Below are 18,973 nucleotides of genomic sequence, written 5' to 3' on the forward strand. Positions count from 1 at the left end.
GGGCATTGGGCAGCATCTATTTAACAGTCTGAAACTGATGTACCACATCTGTAATCAGCAGTTTTCTTGATGATTACAGGTCCGCAGGGACCTCATATGTCAGCCTGATCTGTAACATGTTTTGTGGAGAGTGTAGCAGACTTTGGCTGACCAAGCTGCCTGCAGTGTAGGTTGGTAAGTAGTCCATCCATATTTTTGTTGCCCCTGAAGCAATCCTTTTTAATTATTATCTTACGGGTACCAACAGCTGCACACAGTGTGAATGGCTGGGTTGGTTTCACTTTGTTTGGTTTACCTGCTCTTAGCAGAACCACTTTTCACACCCTTTTCCCCCAATATCAATCTACATTTCATCACTGACATTAAGAACACTCCACCTCACCCACTGCCCAAACCCTTCCTTGATTCTTGTTACCAGTCTCTTCTCTTCTACACCAGCAACTGCTCATTAACAATCGGTGTTGTCATGTTCATAGAGGTGAGCTGTCTTAGGGGGGTGCGGGGTTGGGGGGTTTACTAAAGGTACAAGTTTAGAACAAGAGTAAAAACTAGTGCAGTTATCTGATCTTTAAGTGTGCCCATATGCTTCATACAATTCATTTGAAAGTGAGGGGTGTTCTGACCCTACATTGTATAAGATTGGAACTTTAAGTGTGCCCATGCACTACATACTATCCATTTGAAAGTGAGTGGTGTTCACACCCCATATTTTATGAGATTGTTTGGCATTGTTCCTTTGTTTGTAATCTGTCATCGCAATGCTGACTTAAAATTTACTAAAGTAAAAATATTTCATAAGAGTATTTCATTAATGAAAACAATGTAGCGGAATAAATTATTCTAAGAGAAATGCATGTACTTCAAGATGTCCAAAAATTATTATTAGTAATACGGCTTCGATGTTTGATGCTTGCTTATGCTAACTCCTTGCTTAGTAGCACTGGTCAGTTTTTATACAACAGCAAGAACCAACAGAAAAGAAAAAACAGCACTTGTCTAGAATTAAGAAATACTATAATTTTTCAATCACATTATGTACAACCACAAGCATACAAAAGTCATCTCCTGTAACAATTCCAGTCATAGACTGTTAAAATAAAACGTAAATTTTACTAGTGTAGTCAAACATGACCATCTTTTCCGTTTCGTTGGACTGAAAATAATAAGGTAACAGGAATCTCATAAGTACTTTAGTGCCAAATGCTGGAAAGACTTCTTGGTTAAATCTTCAGACATTGCTACATGCCTGCTCATCTCATTAGCTGTAATTTCTGGAATACGGAGCTGTGGGTATGCCCGCCTCTATGTGATACTCGTCAAAACATGGTTCTCTACACAATCGCACATTGCACTCGGCACACAAGAAGCGAGTCTGTTTGAATGATCCCCTTGCTGTTGTTCGCTGCTTCACTTTACACTGGAGGCAGATTTTACCATGAATAGAAGACCTTGTCAAGTGATGCACCACAGACTGCTCTGACCCACATCCAAGGCTCTGCCAGAGGGATCCTGTCCACAAGGTCTGGCCTGCACAAACACAAACAAATCTTTAGGGAAGTATGACCATATTAATTTCTTCTTAAGATAATAGCTACCCACAAGTCTTCACATTCAAAGCTAACAATTCAAATGTGTTGGCATACTTAACTACACACAATAAATGTTGTCACATTATTTTACAGCAAGTCTAAAAGACAGTCACAATTATTTATGATTTTGATCATAATGTTTTCCATTTCTGTAACAGAGCAAATTTTAGTACGACACTTAACCTTGCAGTTCTACTCAAATTTAGTTCATGGATGATGTTCTGGTTAACTTGGCCTGATCTGTCAAAATCTGGCTCAAAGTGGAATAAAAATTACTAAAAATTCAATTATTGTAAGAATAAAACTACAGTAATCTCTGTGGTACAGCTGCATAAATTTTTTTAATGTTATTATTACAGTGTTATGTTTATACAGGGTGTTACAAAAAGGTACGGCCAAACTTTCAGGAAACATTCCTCACACACAAATAAGGAAAAGTTGTTATGTGGACATGTGTCTGGAAACACTTAATTTCCATGTTAGAGCTCATTTTAGTTTCGTCAGTATGTACTGTACTTCCTCGATTCACCGCCAGTTGGCCCAATTGAAGGAAGGTAATGTTCTCTTCGGTGCTTGTGTTGACATGCGACTCATTGCTCTACAGTACTAGCATCAAGCACATCAGTACGTAGCATCAACAGGTTAGTGTTCATCACGAACGTGGTTTTGCAGTCAGTGCAATGTTTACAAATGCGGAGTTGGCAGATGCCTATTTGATGTATGGATTAGCACGGGGCAATAGCCGTGGCGCAGTACGTTTGTATCGAGACATTTTCAGAACGAAGGTGTCCCGACAGGAAGACGTTCGAAGCAATTGATCGGCATCTTAGGGAGCATGGAACATTTCAGCCTATGACTCACGACTGGGGAAGACCTAGAACGATGAGGACACCTGCAATGGACGAGGCAATTCTTCGTGCAGTTGACGATAACCCTAATGTCAGCATCAGAGAAGTTGCTGCTGTACAAGGTAACGTTGACCACGTCACTGTATGGAGAGTGCTACGGGAGAACCAGTTGTTTCCGTACCATGTACAGCGTGTGCAGGCACTATCAGCAGCTGATTGGCCTCCACGGGTACACTCCTGCGAATGGTTCATCCAACAATGTGTCAATCCTCATTTCAGTGCAAATGTTCTCTTTACGGATGAGGCTTCATTCCAACGTGATCAAATTGTAAATTTTCACAATCAACATGTGTGGGCTGAGGAGAATCCGCACGCAATTGTGCAATCACGTCATCAACACAGATTTTCTGTGAACGCTTGGGCAGGCATTGTTGGTGATGTCTTGATTGGGCCCCATGTTCTTCCACCTACGCTCAATGGAGCACATTATCATGACTTTATACGGGATACTCTACCTGTGCTGCTAGAACATGTGCCTTTACAAGTACGACACAACATGTGGTTCATGCACGATGGAGCTCCTGCACATTTCAGTCGAAGTGTTCGTATGCTTCTCAACAACAGATTCGGTGACCGATGGATTGGTAGAGGTGGACCAATTCCATGGCCTCCACGCTCTCCTGACCGCAACCCTCTTGACTTTCATTTATGGGGGCATTTGAAAGCTCTTGTCTACGCAACCCCGGTACCAAACGTAGAGATTCTTCATGCTCGTATTGTGGACGGCTGTGATACAATACGCCATTCTCCAGGGCTGCATCAGCATATCAGGGATTACATGCGACGGAGGATGGACGCATGTATCCTCGCTAAGGGAGGACATTTTGAACATTTCTTGTAACAAAGTGTTTGAAGTCACGCTGGTACATTCTGTTGTTGTGTGTTTCCATTCCATGATTAATGTGATTTGAAGAGAAGTAATAAAATGAGCTCTAACATGGAAAGTAATCGTTACAGAGCAAACTTGATTTATATTGTAACATATACCAATTCTCTGGGCAGTATTCAGCCAAGACTGAGTCTCTACTCCCTATTCTATTGTGGTATGTGTGCCCAGAGACATCTTTCTGCTACTGTGTGAATTGTTTGATGTATATAGATGCTGTCGCATTCAAGGGGACATGATAAAAATAGAAGCAGAAATTAGACTGTTGTAATATCTTATCAAAAACATTCATTTCGAAAAACATGGCTGCGGTATAGCTCTAAGGATTATAACTTGAATATAGCATTCATCAACGAGTATGGTACGAACAGTTTATTTACATTGAACAATTATAGATTGTTTTAAAATATCCATTATGGGACAACCTTCATGGTGATGTCTCATTTTATGGTCATAATTGTTTAGTGCCGTAGTGTATGTTTCTGAAAAATGCATTCATTGGATATTTTTATTGCACCTTTCTAGAAATATTTGATAAATGTATTGTTCAGGAATTATATCACAGTGCCACACAATTAATGACCACACAGTGGGATCTCAGAATGAAAGCCTGTAAGAACCAGCTGATGATGGATTTTTAAAAATTCAATATCGGTATTAGTTAAATATTTTACACCATACTTGTGGTTGGTTGCTGTATTCAAATTGTAATCTTTGTAAGCAATAGTTTTAAAAGAGATCAGGGTTACATACTTATTGCATGAGGGCAAGCTTTGGACAGTGAGCGAAAAGAAAATCAGATTTTTGATGGTTGGTAGGAGGCAGAAATGGCAGTTTCAAATGTAGCAATTGACCCTTTGTGCCACCTGAAACCATTTGTTCCTGCAGTGAACCAGAGTTGCAAGAAGCTGCCCAACTTACACTGCTACACATGCATCATTTAGGCCTTTCTTTGGAAAGTTCCAAACACTGCTATCTCACCTCTGTCAGCAGAGCGTAATGCCAATCCCACCAGTCGGTAACTTTACTCCTAAAGACAATGGAGGACACTGCTGTTGGAAGCTTCAGTATGTTATTCTTAATAATGCTGCTTGAAGGTTTTTTTTGAGGTTTATAACCAATAGGAGGAATAATGGTAACCACTCACTGTATGGTTCATAGCTGAAGTGCCAGGAAGTCAATGGGGTCATAAGCAAGACTGTTGTTCTGGGGTGTCACTACATTTTAGTTGTGTTGTCAACACAATCTCAGTCATGCTGGCGAGAAGCATGCAGCTGGCCGCCTGGGGCTCACACCGAGCGGCACTGAGTCTAACGGGACGCAGACCACTGACCCAATTGCCGGCATCCTGACGATGATGCAACTCCACTGGCGTACAAGGCCAACACACAGCAATGTGCTGAGGCAGCCATTCTGTGCCAAGCCATTTAGCAGACAGTGAAGTAATGTCCTCAGCATTGCGGGACCCAGTGACGCAGATTGAGAGGAACAGGGGCACTGTAGTTGGAAACAATAAATCACTTGGAAAGGTTGGACGAGTCTTAACACGGTGCCTTCTACCTCTTTCCGCTACATTTGGTCATCCTGATACATTTGGTGGCAGAAGTTCCCACAACAGTTGGCTAACAACATTCATCCATGCACACGCAGAGGTGTGTGTGTGTTTTTTTCTTTTTATAGAGATCTCTTTGTCTTTGTGCAATCATTGTTACCATGTCATTCTAACATAATCTTTCTTTATCTAATCTACTTCTGATGTAGCAAACTTCATCCTCCTCTTTAAGCATCTCTCGTCCATGTTTACTAATAATTGTGAGACAGAATTGCTGGCCAAGAATTACTTCCAGGAGGCAAAACAGGCAATGCTGCTGATAGATACATATACATTTGAAAGTGACACACATCCAAAATAGTAGTTCCTTCCTCAGGGAGAAGATTTTGAAAGGTTGGAGTTGGTTAAAAAGGAAGGGCAGATCACACAGACCCCAGGATGTGAAGAAACCACCTGCAGTGAGGACCCCTGTCCTCACTACAGGTGGATCCCACACATTCTGGGTCCTGAGTGACCTGCCTTTCATTTTTAACCTTCTGTCTCAAATTTTTATTAGCTTTCTTGTCCACATTAATCATGTTTACATGATTACCTTAGTTCCCTGTTTGTTTATGTTGTTATTATAGCCATCACATAACACACTCTCAATTTCATTATGCACCCAGCTCAATGCTTGATCATTTTGGCTATCAGAGCTGTCAACCGTGAACTGTACTCTACTGTCTGTGACACAAAACTCCCACATTGAGATAGTCCTTTGCTGTACTTATTGTCTTTTCAATATACAAATTAAATGAGCAACCCTGCCTTAGATCTGCGCCAATTTTTGCATCTTGTACATTCTGTCACTGATCCTCCAGTCAGCTCCACATAGAGTGGATTAACAATCTCCCTTCTATTCCCATAGTTGGCACCACACTTATAAAAACTGAAGAATTATGTTCCATTGCAGACTTTCAAAAGTCTTCTCCAAATCTACGTGTGTTTCCTCATTTTTCCTACATATGTCATATATTATAATTTACAGTTCTAAAATGATTTCTTAAGTATCTCTACTTTTCCCAAATCCAAACTGGTTCTCTCCTACCCTACTTTGGTTGCAACAGGTTACAGAGACACCAGAAAATTATACAAATATTTTGAACATGTGAGAGTAATCTGATTGTATCAAAAGAATATTTACTTCATAAAACTATAAAATTGTGATACAGAATTTCTGGTGAGTACCTACCATCAGGAGATGAAATTTTTAATACACACAAAAACTCCCACCACCATACAGAATCCAGAACCTAAACACAGTCATGAACGTTTCCTCCAAAAGCTTTAGCCCCATAAAAGTATCAGTCCTTACCAAAGGCCTCAACTTTTGCCCTGCCCCCAAATTCAATCGTGCAGGACTTGTTAAAAATCTTCTCGTCTTCTCCTGGTCCCTACAGTGGAAACACTTTTTTGGCACCAACCCTACCAATAAGACTCACCCAGAGGCAAATGTTGAGCTCCGCCTGTCTCATTTCGCTCCTCCATCCAAATGTGATCCACTCCCCGCTGTCCCTCAAATCAACCCCTGTTAACTTTGCACAATTCCTTAACCTTGATACTTGTCTTACCATCTCTCTCAAAATCCCTCAACATGCATGTTAACCTTACATCTGCAGAAAGAACTGCACACACCATCTAAAAACTGTTCTCGACCTTATAATCCTACTTGCTGACAAAGGCTCCACCACTGTTGTTCATAACCACAAGGATTACCTGACGGAAGGACTCCACCAGCTGTGAGATTCATTCACCTACAAACACTGCCATGATGACCCTATTCCAGAAATCCTTAGGCACATCCCAGAATCTCTCCTTGGAATCTATCTCTCTCCTCACCCCTGCCACTCCCCCCTACATGATTCCTAAAGTCTATAAACCAACCAACCAGGATGCCCTGTTGTGGCCGGTTAATCTACCCCCACTGAGAGAATCTCTACTCTTGTAGACAAAGATCTTCAGCCTATTACCTGCAACCTACCTTCCTATATGGAAGATACCAACCATTTCCTCCACCGACCCTCCACAGTTAGTGTTGCTTTACCACATGGTGTCCTGCTCGTCACTATTGATGCCACCTCCCTTTATACCAACATCCCTAATGCCCATGGCCTTACTACTATTGGACACTACCTTTCCCAATGCCTGATGGATTCCAAACCTACAACCTCCTTCCTAGTTGCCATGACAAGCTATATCCTCACCTACAGTCACTTCTCCTTTGAAGGCATGACCTACAAACAATTCCAGGTTATGGATATGGGCACCTGCATAGCACCATCCTATGCCAAACTATTCATGGGCCATCTAGAGGAATCCTTTCAAACCATCTAGAATGCCAAACCCATCACCTAGTTCAGATTCACTGACGACATCTTCGTGATCTGGATACGAGGGTTAGGTCACCCCATCCACATTCCTCCAGAACCTCAATATCATCTTACCCATATGCTTCAACTGGTTCTCCTCAAACCAACAAGCCACTTTTTTATGTTGACCTCTACCTCAAAGATGGCTACATCAGTACCTCCTACCAACCACCAGCAACACCCCCAATTCAACAGCTGCCACCCATTCCATACGAATGAGTCTCTTCCATATAGGTTAACCACCCATTAGCCGTTGCATCTGCAGTGACATGCAGTACCTCTCGAATTATACCCAGGGCCTCAGTTAGTCATTCACAGACCTTAATTACCCTCCCAACCTTGTTCAAAAACAGATATCCCATGCCTTATCTCTCCAGTCACCCACCACCTCCCAAAGTCCCACTATCTGGCCACAGATGAGCATTCCCTTCATGACTCAGTACCATCCAGGACTGGAGCAACTGAATCACATTCTCAGCCAGGGTTTCTGCTACCTCTTGTCATGCCCTGAAATGAGGGCTGTCCTACCCACTATCCTTCTAGTCCCTCCCACAGTGGTATTCTGCTGCAAACTGAACCCATGCAATAACTTAATCCATCTCAACACAATCCCTGCTCCCATCCGCTTTCTCCATGGCTCATACCCCTGTAATAGACCTAGAAGCAAGAATGTGATCAACAAGCTGCACTACGTGGGCATGACAAACAACAAGCTGCTGACCACATGAAAGGCCACCAACAAATTGTGGTCAAGGAACAGCTGGACCACCCAGTTGCTAGGCATGCTGCTGAACATGAGGTTCTTCATTTCAATGACTGCTTCATAGCAGTCCTTTTCCATTCCATCCCCCGACCCCCCTCTCCCGTTCTCTGCCTAACTTCCCGATTCCACCTAGCTGCCCAATCGTCTCCCCAGCTTGTCCAAGTATGCTCACACAAGCCGCACTTTACCACCCTCTACTCCTACCCTGTTAGCCCTCACCCTCCCCACCCCAGCTTCCATCCTCCCCCCCCCCCCCCCCCCCAATCACACCCAGTCTGATTCCCCCATCATGCAGTGCTAATCTGCTTCAGCAGTCAGAGACTTGTGTGTGTGTGTGTGTGTGTGTGTGTGTGTGTGTGTGTGTGTGTGTGTGTGTGTGTGTGTGTGTGTGTCATTCCGATGAAGATATTTTTGGCTGAAAGCTTACACGTGTGACAGCTTCTTGTTGCACCTATCTGTGACCCAGCATCTCCACTGTATGGTGAGTAGCAGCTATCCTTTTCATAATACTGTCATTATTCTATTCTGGATTTTCCATTGTTTAACAATAAAACCATTATAAATAGCCGATGTTCCTAGAATACCTTTGACTTCACAACAGATACTTAAAAGATGAATAACACTTGAATGATTTAGGCATTCTAAATCCATAACACTACAACTGAAGTTAAAGCTCTCTCAATTAGCCTATTACAAACTGTAAAGCATACCAAGTAATTCCATCATGTGGCCTGAATATAAATACATATACACAGAAACAACATGTTGTACGTTAATCGTATCAAAATGAAGATTCAACAGAGAAAACTATTAAATTATGAGATACAATTTCAAGATGCTGCCAATTGACACATAGAAATAAAAGTACATGGCACCATCCTACCTTTCAGAAATATTAGTTCTAAAAGCTAGGAGACTGTAATTTACTTTTACTTCTATATGTGTCTATTGACAGTTTTGACTATTTCACCTCCTTAAGATAAATAACGTTCTGCAGTACTGTCTCACAATTTAATAAAAGCACAAGACTTACCACACATAAAACACAGCACTAAATTTGCAAGAAAATAAGTATACTTACGCCGTCGCATATCTTCATTTTGTTTCTCCTCAGATGGACCAGCTTTCACAAGAATATGAGCTAAAAATAATAAGAAAACAGGATTAGCTCTGTGTGAGTTCATAAATTACGACTTTGACCAAACTTGATGGGGTAGAACTGACATATATGATATTTTTTGGGGTTCTGTGCCTTAACTGGTGAAAACTGAATCCTTATATAATCACTTTGTTGTCTGTCTGACTTGTTATAAACTATTTTCTCACAATAATTGGTAGACATATCAAGTTAAAATTTATCCCACATACTAAGGTTTATGGCCCCTTGGCAGTGTAAAAATTTAAGCTTCTAAGTCAATTCACTCAAAAGATGTGGTGTGATGTACGTTCTGCATTTCTTGCTTTTATGTTTTCTTTAAAGGCAAAGAGAAAAGGTGAAACGGTAGCCCAGCATTGAGCCTGCGCCTACTGTCACGTATTTTTTATTTTCAAATGTTAAAAAACATAAGATGTTTTTCCTGTTCCTGGTCAGAGGAAGGACTCTGTCTCTGCTAATGAATGAGGGTAGACACATGTTATTTTAGAGCATATTTGGTGATAGCCATTTTGATTATGAGAATAAGTGAAAAGTCTGTATTTTTGATTGTGTAAAAGAATTAATACATTCGTATTTCATTAGTGAAAAATTGAGTTATTATTCCAAGTAGTACTACGATAAGAAGAATTGGAGCCCACCTGTGTACTTCATAGTTATCACGAAGGTCCGATTACCATATCATGGAAATGGCCAAGATTTTGTAGGTGGATACGGCGATCGTATGTAAGCATAAATCTATAGCAAGAGAAAGACTATTTCGTCTGTGCAGAACTAACATGAACTCATTTACAGGCACAGCCGAGCTTATTGCGCTTGTCAGAGCACTGAAGAATTAATCCCATTAATTCCATATATCTAATTCCATATATCTCAATATTTTTTATTATATTATAAAGTGGCGACAAGTGACAGGCACGATACGTAGTGGGCAGAACTGTGAGTACTAGTGTTGTTAAGACAATGAAAATACATGTATGTTAATAACCGCTGATGACATGACGGAGATGATGATGTAACACTTGAAAAATACTAACTGAAAGAAAAAGAAATAATAAATAAATTAGAAGGAAGAAGACAACAATACCAAGCGTGGACAACTAAAACTACAATAGACGGAAGTACCAGTTACAAGACAACAAAAAGGTAGGACCGCGCAATGCATGTAGAAAATGCATTCCTAGTAGACCTATTAGAAAATCCAAGCACTTATTTCCTAAAATCCAGAACCTAAAGCTTCAGAGGTTAACACAATTGTAATCAAGTAGAGAGAATGACATTTCTTTATCAGAATCAAAAGCATATGGAGTGAACAACAATTGAGATTACAATTACATGTAGCTATATATGCATTCTGTTGCGTGAGAAATAGCGCGGAAGTAAAATTCAAGCAGAGAAAATATTAATTTTGGTAACTGCAGAGGCGTAAAGACTTCTATAATGGATGGACAAAGCAATAAGGAAATGTCATTTCAAAGTCAAAATGCCAATGTACAAATAGTACACTTGCATTTGCAAAATGTTAACAGTAAGTGATTTGGAACTGTCAAGTAGCCATTATTTGGATGCTGGGTGCAACATGCCATTGTTGCATTCGACGTCCGTGAATACAGAACATTTCATTATAAGCAATACGTTGATTACAATACACGAAATGAATGACACCTCAAGGCAAAGGAATATTTTAAATGAAAGTAGCACGTGTAGTAAAGGCGCAGATGCTGACAGGCGTAGGACAGCAGTGACTAGGGAAGATATGCAAGCCTTATTTCGAGACTTAATAGGAATACAAACAGACATGAATGCAATGAAAACAGACTTGAACACAGTAAATCCAAAAATGTTGAGTTTAGAAACAATACAAGCAGACACGAACACAATCAATTCAAAGATGGCAAGTTTAGACACAATACAAACAGATATGAAAGCAGACATGACACACATTTCAGGCAAGGTAAAAAATTTGCGCACGGAACTCAATAATCTGGACACGAAGTTCACACAGCAGATTTCGCAAATCTCCATGGAAGTGGATAGGAAAATTAACGAACAAGTACAAACTTCAGTTCTCGATATGAGTGAGAAATTAAAAGGGTATAGTGGAAGAAAAATTTGAAACACTAACACGCACATATGGACAGGAGATATCCGGAATCGGAGAAACTCAGAATAATTTATAGGTAATGTAAAAGAATACGCAGGTTAACATAGATAATGTACAATCAGAAGTAGCAAAACTTCACTGCATTATTTCGTTGCGACGAAATCTTCTCATGAAATTCCAATCACCAACTTTCTCCTCTGAATGCAAAAATATTTTGTTGACACAGACTTACATAGGGAGGAATGATCACCAAGTTAAAATAAGGGAAATCAGAATTCATACGGAAAGATATAGGTGTTCACTCTTTCCACATGCTATACGAGATTGGAATAATACAGAATTGTGAAGGTGGTTTGATGAACCCTCTGCCAGACACTTAAATGTGATTTGCAGAATATCGATGTAGATGTAGATGGATAGGTTGTCACCCTCAGTCCAGACCAGAAAGATGTCATCAGTGAATCTGAATCAGGTTAGGTATATGAGGGTTCTAGGTGATTAGAAAGGATTCCTCTCGATAGCCCACAAATAGTTGGCATAGGATGATGCCAATCCAGGTGATCACTGTTATAATATGGAGTTGTTTGTAGGTGATGCCTCCAAAGGAAAAATAATTGTGGGTGAAGATATACTTGGTCCTGGTGACCTGGATGGAGATGTTAGGTTTGGAAATAGTCACGTGTCGGGAAAAGATAATGTTGAATAATAGCAAGGCCATGGGCATTTGGGATGTTAGTGCAGAGGGAGGTGACATCAACAGTGACAATGTACTAAAGGAGGTGATTATATAGTTCAAAGCAGAGTAGGAGGTGATTGGGTTGGTGAGTTTTTTCAGGCTACATTGTGCATGCTGCTCTAGTTCCTGGGGGATAGAGTTTCAATGAGAGAGATGGGATGCAGAAATTTGGGACTGCAGAGCAAGAGAATTTCACAGATGGGCAGGAGGCACTGGAAGGAGGCGTGGGCTTGATTTACATGGTTCTGCAGGACTACGTTGGTGAAGGCTATGGACTGACAGAATTTGAACAGATAGAGGTCATTATGGAAGGAGCGGTTGCAGCTGGAGATAGGCAATTTGATTGTCAGGCCATTTGGTGGGGATTCCACAAGCTACACAACACAGAAACATTATGTGGGACTGGGTACTGGCTAGAAATAGGAAAACTTTCCTGTATTTATGTTGATAGAAGGAGCAAAGATCCACAATGGAGGATAATAAATGCATAAAAATGTGTAAAAGTATTTGGGGAAAACTCACAGAAATGATGCAGTTTTGGAGGAAAGGTGAGAGCTGAGGGAGTAGGACCGGTAGTGAAAGGCAAAAGTGAACTAAAACTGACATGAAAACAAAATGAGATCAAAGAGAAACATAAACGAAGATATGATAATAGTGGGATGCAGAGTAGATAGAGGGTGGGGGGGATTTGGTAAGGTTTAGGTATATGAATTTCGTGTGGCAGAGGAAGGTATTGAAAATAACATGCAAAAATACATGAGTGTGTGGAGGAAGTGTGATCAAAATGAATCTCTAAGAATAACTGCACTGGCAGGAAGAATGAAAGTTTAAAGCATATCAATTTTTTCATTGTGCCTGTCTGTGACTCAGTGTCTCCTCTATATGGCGAGATCCTTTTGATAATATCGTTGTTATTCCATCCCAGACATTCCATTATTTGATTATGTTTAATGGTTTTTCTTTCATCCCACAACCCTGTATTCTTTTACATTATTAGTATTCTCTAATGCCTTACTTAACTCAGTGTCCATCCTCTTATTTCCCGTGTCTTATCTGTCACCTTCCAAACTGCACATGCTCTGCTGTATAAGTCACACTGTATCAATAGTCTGGTCATCTGGTCCACACCCAACACACTGCTATGTAACCATGCGGATTGTTGGTGCAGCATCTCATGTTCTGCATTCTTTCTCTGGGTATAGACCTTCAAACTGATCACACTTCATCCCTCACTGTTGCACATTATTTCCCATACCTTCCTTTGCCACATGAACTTTTTGAACCTTGATATTAATAAATTCCCCCTCCTTCCCTTATTCCAGCATGCACCTGCTAACCACAACTAACACATTTACACCAGCTATCCCCTCTCTTCAGACATATCCGACTGCTGATCTGCATCCCACTGTTATCATCTTTTCATTTTTTTTTCTTTGATCTCATTGTGTTTTCATGTTGACTTTACTTTGTTTTTGCCTTTCAGTATCAATCCTGTTCCCACTAGTTTCACCTTCTTACCCATACTTCATTAATTCCATCCATTTTGTGAGTTTTTCCCACATATTTTACGTATTTCTGTGCCTTTTTTATCCTCCACTGTGGAGTCATGGTCCTTCCATATGTGCCAATGCAGGAATGTCTTCCTATCCCTAGTCAGAACCCAGTCCCACATACTGTTTCTACCTTGTTGCCTAGCTAATGGAATCCCCCCCGAATGGCCTGACCACCAAATTACCCATCTCCAGCTGCAGTCTCTCCTTCCACAATGACCTCTATATGTAAATTCTCTTGCTCTGCAATCCCAAATTCCTGCATCCCATCTCTCACACTGAAACTCTTGCCTTCCAGGAACTAGAGCAACATGTACAACACCACATCAAAAAAATTCTCCAATGTGTTCACCTCCTACTCAAGCCTTGGACTATTACTATCCACCACCTCTACAAAGCCCTCAGAAACTCCCTCTCAGCACTATACAGAATCCAGAATCAAAACAGTCATGAAAATTTCCTACAAAGGCCTTAATTTGGCAGAAGTATCAGTCCTTTCCAAAGGCCATATTTTTTGTCCCACTTCTAAATTAAATCAAGCTGAACACGTTAAAGACAGTCTCTCCTTTTCCCCACTCCCTACAGTTGAAACAATTTTACACCACCATCCCTACAAATCAGACTCACTGAAACCAGCATTGCACCCTGCCTGTCACAGTTGACTCCTCCAGTCAACTGTGATCCAACCCCATTGCCCCCAAATAACCCCTGTTAATGTTCCAGAATTTTTTAACCTAAAATCTTGCTTCACCAACATTCCCCACTCTCTCACTCACTCCCCACTGCTCCCCACACTCCTACTTTCTACATATTTCCTACAGATCATACATCCAACTGCCCAGGATGCCCCTTTGTGGCCAATTACTGCATCCCCACTGGGAAAATCTCTGCTCTGCTCCTGTGAACCAACACCTTCAGCCTATTATCCCTAACCTTACCTCTTATATAAATGATACCAACAATTTCCTCCACCAACTCTCCATACTTTCTGTTCCTTTACCACATAGCACTCTGTTCGTCACTGATGATACCACCTCCCTCTATACTAACATCCACAATGAGCATGGCCTTGCTGTTATTGGACACTATCTCTTCCGAATGCTCAATTATCTCAAAACCTAAAACCTCCTATCTGGGCTACCCAGAGAGAACCTTCCTAACCACTAAGTATTCCTATACCCCTCACCTGATTCAGATTCACTTATGACATCTTCGTGGTATGGACTGAGGGTGACAATCTACATACATTCCTCCAGAACCTTGACATTTTCTCTTCATTTGCTTCACCTGGTCCTCCTCAACCCATCAAGCCACATTTCTTGATGTTGACCTCCACCTCAAGGATGGTTATACCAGTAGCTTCATCCATATCAAAACTACCAACAACCAGCAATCTACAGCTACGTCTACATCTACATAGATTTTACGCAAGCCACTGTAAGTGCATGGCGATGGGTACCCTGTACCACTACTTGTCATTTCCATTTCTGTTTGACTCGCAAACAGAGCGAGGGAAAAACAACTGTCTATATGCTTCCGTATGAGCCCTAATTTATGCATGTCTTATCTTTGTAGTCTTTATGTGCAGAGTGTGTTGGCAGCAGTAGAATCATTCAGCAGTCAGCTTCAAATGCTGGTTATCTAAATTTTCTCACTAGTGTTTCTCAAAAAGAGCATTGCCTTCCGTTCAGGGATCCCCATTTGAGTTCCTGAAGCATCTCCATAACATTGCTTCAATGTCTTTCTTCAATTCAACCTGGTACGGATCCCAAAACACTCGACAAGTACTCAAGAATAGGTCATGCCAACGTCCTATGTGCAGTCTCCTTTACAGGTGAACCACTCTTTCCTAAAATTCTCCCAGTAAATTGAAATTGACCATTTACCTTCCCTACCATAGTTCTCACATGCTCATTCCACCCCATATCGCTTTTCAACATTACATCCAGATATTTAAATGAATTGACTATGTTGAGACACTAGTAATACTGCATCTGAATGTTACTTACATTTTTCCACATTTAGGGCTAGCTGCCATTCATTATGTCAACTGTAAATTTTGTCTAAGTCACCTTGTATCTTCCTACAGTCACTCAACTTTGACACCTTACCATGCACCACAGCGTCATCAGCAAAGAACCAGATTGCTGCCTACCTTGTCTGCCAAATCATTTATTTATATAGATAACAACAGTGCTCCTATCAGTCCTGAGGATACCCTTGTCTCTGATGAACACTCACCATCAAGGAAAACATACTGGGTTCTATTATTTAAGAAGTCTTCGAGCCACACACATATCTGTGAACTTATTCCATATGCTTGTACTTCCATTTCGACAGCTGCCACCCATTCCATACAAAGAAGTCCTTTCCACACAGCCTAGCCACTATGGTTATCACATCTGCAGTGACGAGCAGTCATTGTCCAAATATATCCAGGATCTCACTGAGGTCTTTACAGACCAAAATTACACTTCCAACTTTGCACAGAAATGTATCTCACATGCCTTGACTCTCCAGTTCCCTGCCACTTCCCACACACCAACTGTCTGACCACAAAGTAGCACTTCTGTACTTCTCTCATTATTCAATAGCGCCAGGACAGGAGAGCTAAATTACATTCTCCATCAGGGTTTCGACTACTTCCCTTCATGCCTTGAAATGAGGAACATCCTACCAACTATCCTTCCCAACACTCACATAGTGGCGTTCCGCCACCTATCAAATCTACGCAATATCCTTGTCCATACCTACTTCATCCTGCTCCCAACCCCTCACCTTGTGCTCATATCCCTGAAAGACCTGTCCCATACATTCTCCCATGATCACCTTCTCTATTCTACTCACAAGCTTCTCCTAGCCCATCAAAGGCAGGGCTAAATGTGAAAGTAGTCGTGACTCGTGAACTAAGCTGCAACCACTGTGCTGCCCTCTATGTGAGCATAACAACTAACAAGCTGTCTGTCCACATGAATGGACACCGATAAACTGAGGCCAAGAGACAGCTGCACCACCCAATTGCTGAACACGCTGCCCATCACAGTGTGCTTCACTTCAATGACTGCTTCACAGTCTGTATGTAGCATCTCAATCCTTCCTTCCAACAGGAGATTTTCTGAACTGCTCAGGTGGGAACTGTCCCTGCAGTATATCCTGCATTCCCCTCTGGCCTCAACCTTCATTAGCCTTTGTCCACCACCTACCTATCCCCTTCCCTGCTCTCACTCCAGCACTACACAGCCTTCTATTCCGTTAACATAACCACTTCTCAATTTCTGGCTCCACCCCCTCCCCTTGCCACAAACCTCCCAACTGCTCCTAACAGTCCTACTCTTTATCCACGACATCCCTGCATGCTCCCACATCCAGTGCTACACATTCCACCACCCCTACCCTGTTTTGCTACTTACCCTCACCACAGACTTCTGCCCCCATCAAGAGCAGTTTCAGTCAGCAGTTGGACCACAGTGGTCATGCATATGTGTGTGTGTGTGTGTGTGTGTTTTCTGCTCCAGAAGAAGGCCTTTTGGGCGGAAGCTTAAACATACAGCAATCTTTTCATGGTGTCTGTCTGCAACTCAGTATCTTCTCAATATGGTAAGTAGTAATTTATCCTTTAGTTGCTTATAATGATTATCATAATGTCTTTACAATGCACTAAAATTGAACACTTCTGTTATGTAGGTAATGCTTCACTTATAATAAATAAATAAATACTGATTTTGTGCAACTGACAAGAATATTTGTCACACAATTTTTTAAACACTTGTTCTCAGCAGCTGGAACATGTTGAATGAAAGTAATTTTTTATATAATATTACTGACTGAAGACATGTAATATGCACAACCAGCAAGTAACACAATATATAGGAATGCATTAACAATGACAAAGCTTTGTGTACTACACTCATGTTCATAAATTAAGGATAATTGCAGATGTGCTGCCACACAACATGGCACTACACAAAACTGGCACTAATAGCATAGGTACATAGGGAACACACATGACACAGACCTAAAGTCCACGGTATTGGTGATAAGTTGAGAAAACCGTCCCGAAACACATGTGCTGCAAAACGTCACTGTTTCCTGCACATGTACCCTGACATCAATATGGGATATGATCGCCATGCACACGTACACAGGCTGCACATCCAGTTGGCATATTCTGGATCAGTTGGTTGAGCAGCTGCTGGGGTATAGCCTCCCATTCTTGCACCAGTGCCTGTCAGAGCTCCTGAAGTGTCCTAGGTGTTTGAAAGACATGCAGCGATACATTGATCGAGAGCATCCCAGATGTACTCAATGGGGTTTAGGTCTGGAGAACAGGCAGGCCACTCCATTCACCTGATATCTTCTGTTTCAAGGTACTCCTCCATGATGGCAGCTTGATGGGTCCGTGTGTCATCATACATCAGGAGGAAGGTGGGACCCACTGCACCCCTGAAAAGGCAGACATACTGGTGCAAAATGATGTCCCAATACACCTGACCTGTTACAGTTCATCTGTCAAAGACATGTAGGGGTGTACATGCACCAATCTTAATCCCACCCCACAGTACGTGCACCAATCTTAATCCCACCCCACACCATCAGTCCACAACCTCCATACAGATGCCTTTCAAGGACATTAAGGGGTTGGTATCTAGTTCCTGGTTCACGCCAGATAAAAACCCAGCGAGAATCACTGTTCAGACTATACCTGGACTCATCCGTGAACATAACCTGGGACCACTGTTCCAATGACCATGTACCATGTTCTTGACACCAGGCTTTACGGGCTCTCCTGTGACCAGGGGTCAGTGGAATGCACCTTGCAGGTCTCTGGGTGAATAAACCAAGTCTGTTCAGTCATCTGTAGACTGTGTGTCTGGAGACAACTGTTCCAGTGGCTGCAGTAAGGTCCTGAGCAAGGCTATCTGGAGTACCCTATGGCCGTCTGCGGGCACTGATGGTGAGATATCGGTCTTCTTGTGGTGTTGCACATTGCGGACGTCCCATACTGTAGTGCCTGGACATGTTTCCTGTTTTCTGGAATCGTTGCCATAATCTTGAGATCACACTTTGTGGCACATGGAGGGCCCGTGCTACGACATGCTGTGTTTGACGAGCCTCCAGTCACCCTAGTAGGCTACCCCTCATAATGTCATCAATGTATGTTCTTTGAGCCATTTTCAACACACAGTCGCCATTAGCAGGTCTGAAAATGTCTACACACTTATTCGCTGCACCGTACTCTGACAAGCACCAACACACCTCTGTGAATGTGGACTGCTGCCAGTGCGACCGTGTGATGACCGCAGGTCAAATGCACCGCACGGTCA

The 18,973-nt window shown here is 41.7% G+C and overlaps 1 protein-coding gene across 5 annotated transcripts in view; it reads right to left on the bottom strand.

Annotated features, from left to right (window-relative positions):
• Positions 1 to 1,007: 1,007 nt before the first annotated feature.
• LOC126458391 (protein abrupt-like) overlaps positions 1,008 to 18,973 on the bottom strand; it is a 67,015-nt gene continuing 49,049 nt past the window's right edge. For 4 of the 5 annotated variants that reach the window (XM_050095396.1, XM_050095397.1, XM_050095398.1 and 1 more), the window contains 2 exons: positions 9,188 to 9,247; positions 1,009 to 1,527 (listed from right to left, as the gene is read on the bottom strand). In XM_050095396.1, the coding sequence (XP_049951353.1) occupies positions 1,259 to 1,527; positions 9,188 to 9,247 (329 nt within the window). In that variant the 3' untranslated portion in view covers positions 1,009 to 1,258. Of the gene's footprint in view, positions 1,528 to 9,187; positions 9,248 to 18,973 lie in introns of all 5 variants that reach the window. The other variant, XM_050095399.1, reaches the window with a different exon arrangement.

Source organism: Schistocerca serialis, chromosome 2 (assembly GCF_023864345.2).
Source record: "Schistocerca serialis cubense isolate TAMUIC-IGC-003099 chromosome 2, iqSchSeri2.2, whole genome shotgun sequence".
Classification (NCBI taxonomy): Eukaryota; Metazoa; Arthropoda; class Insecta; order Orthoptera; family Acrididae; genus Schistocerca; species Schistocerca serialis.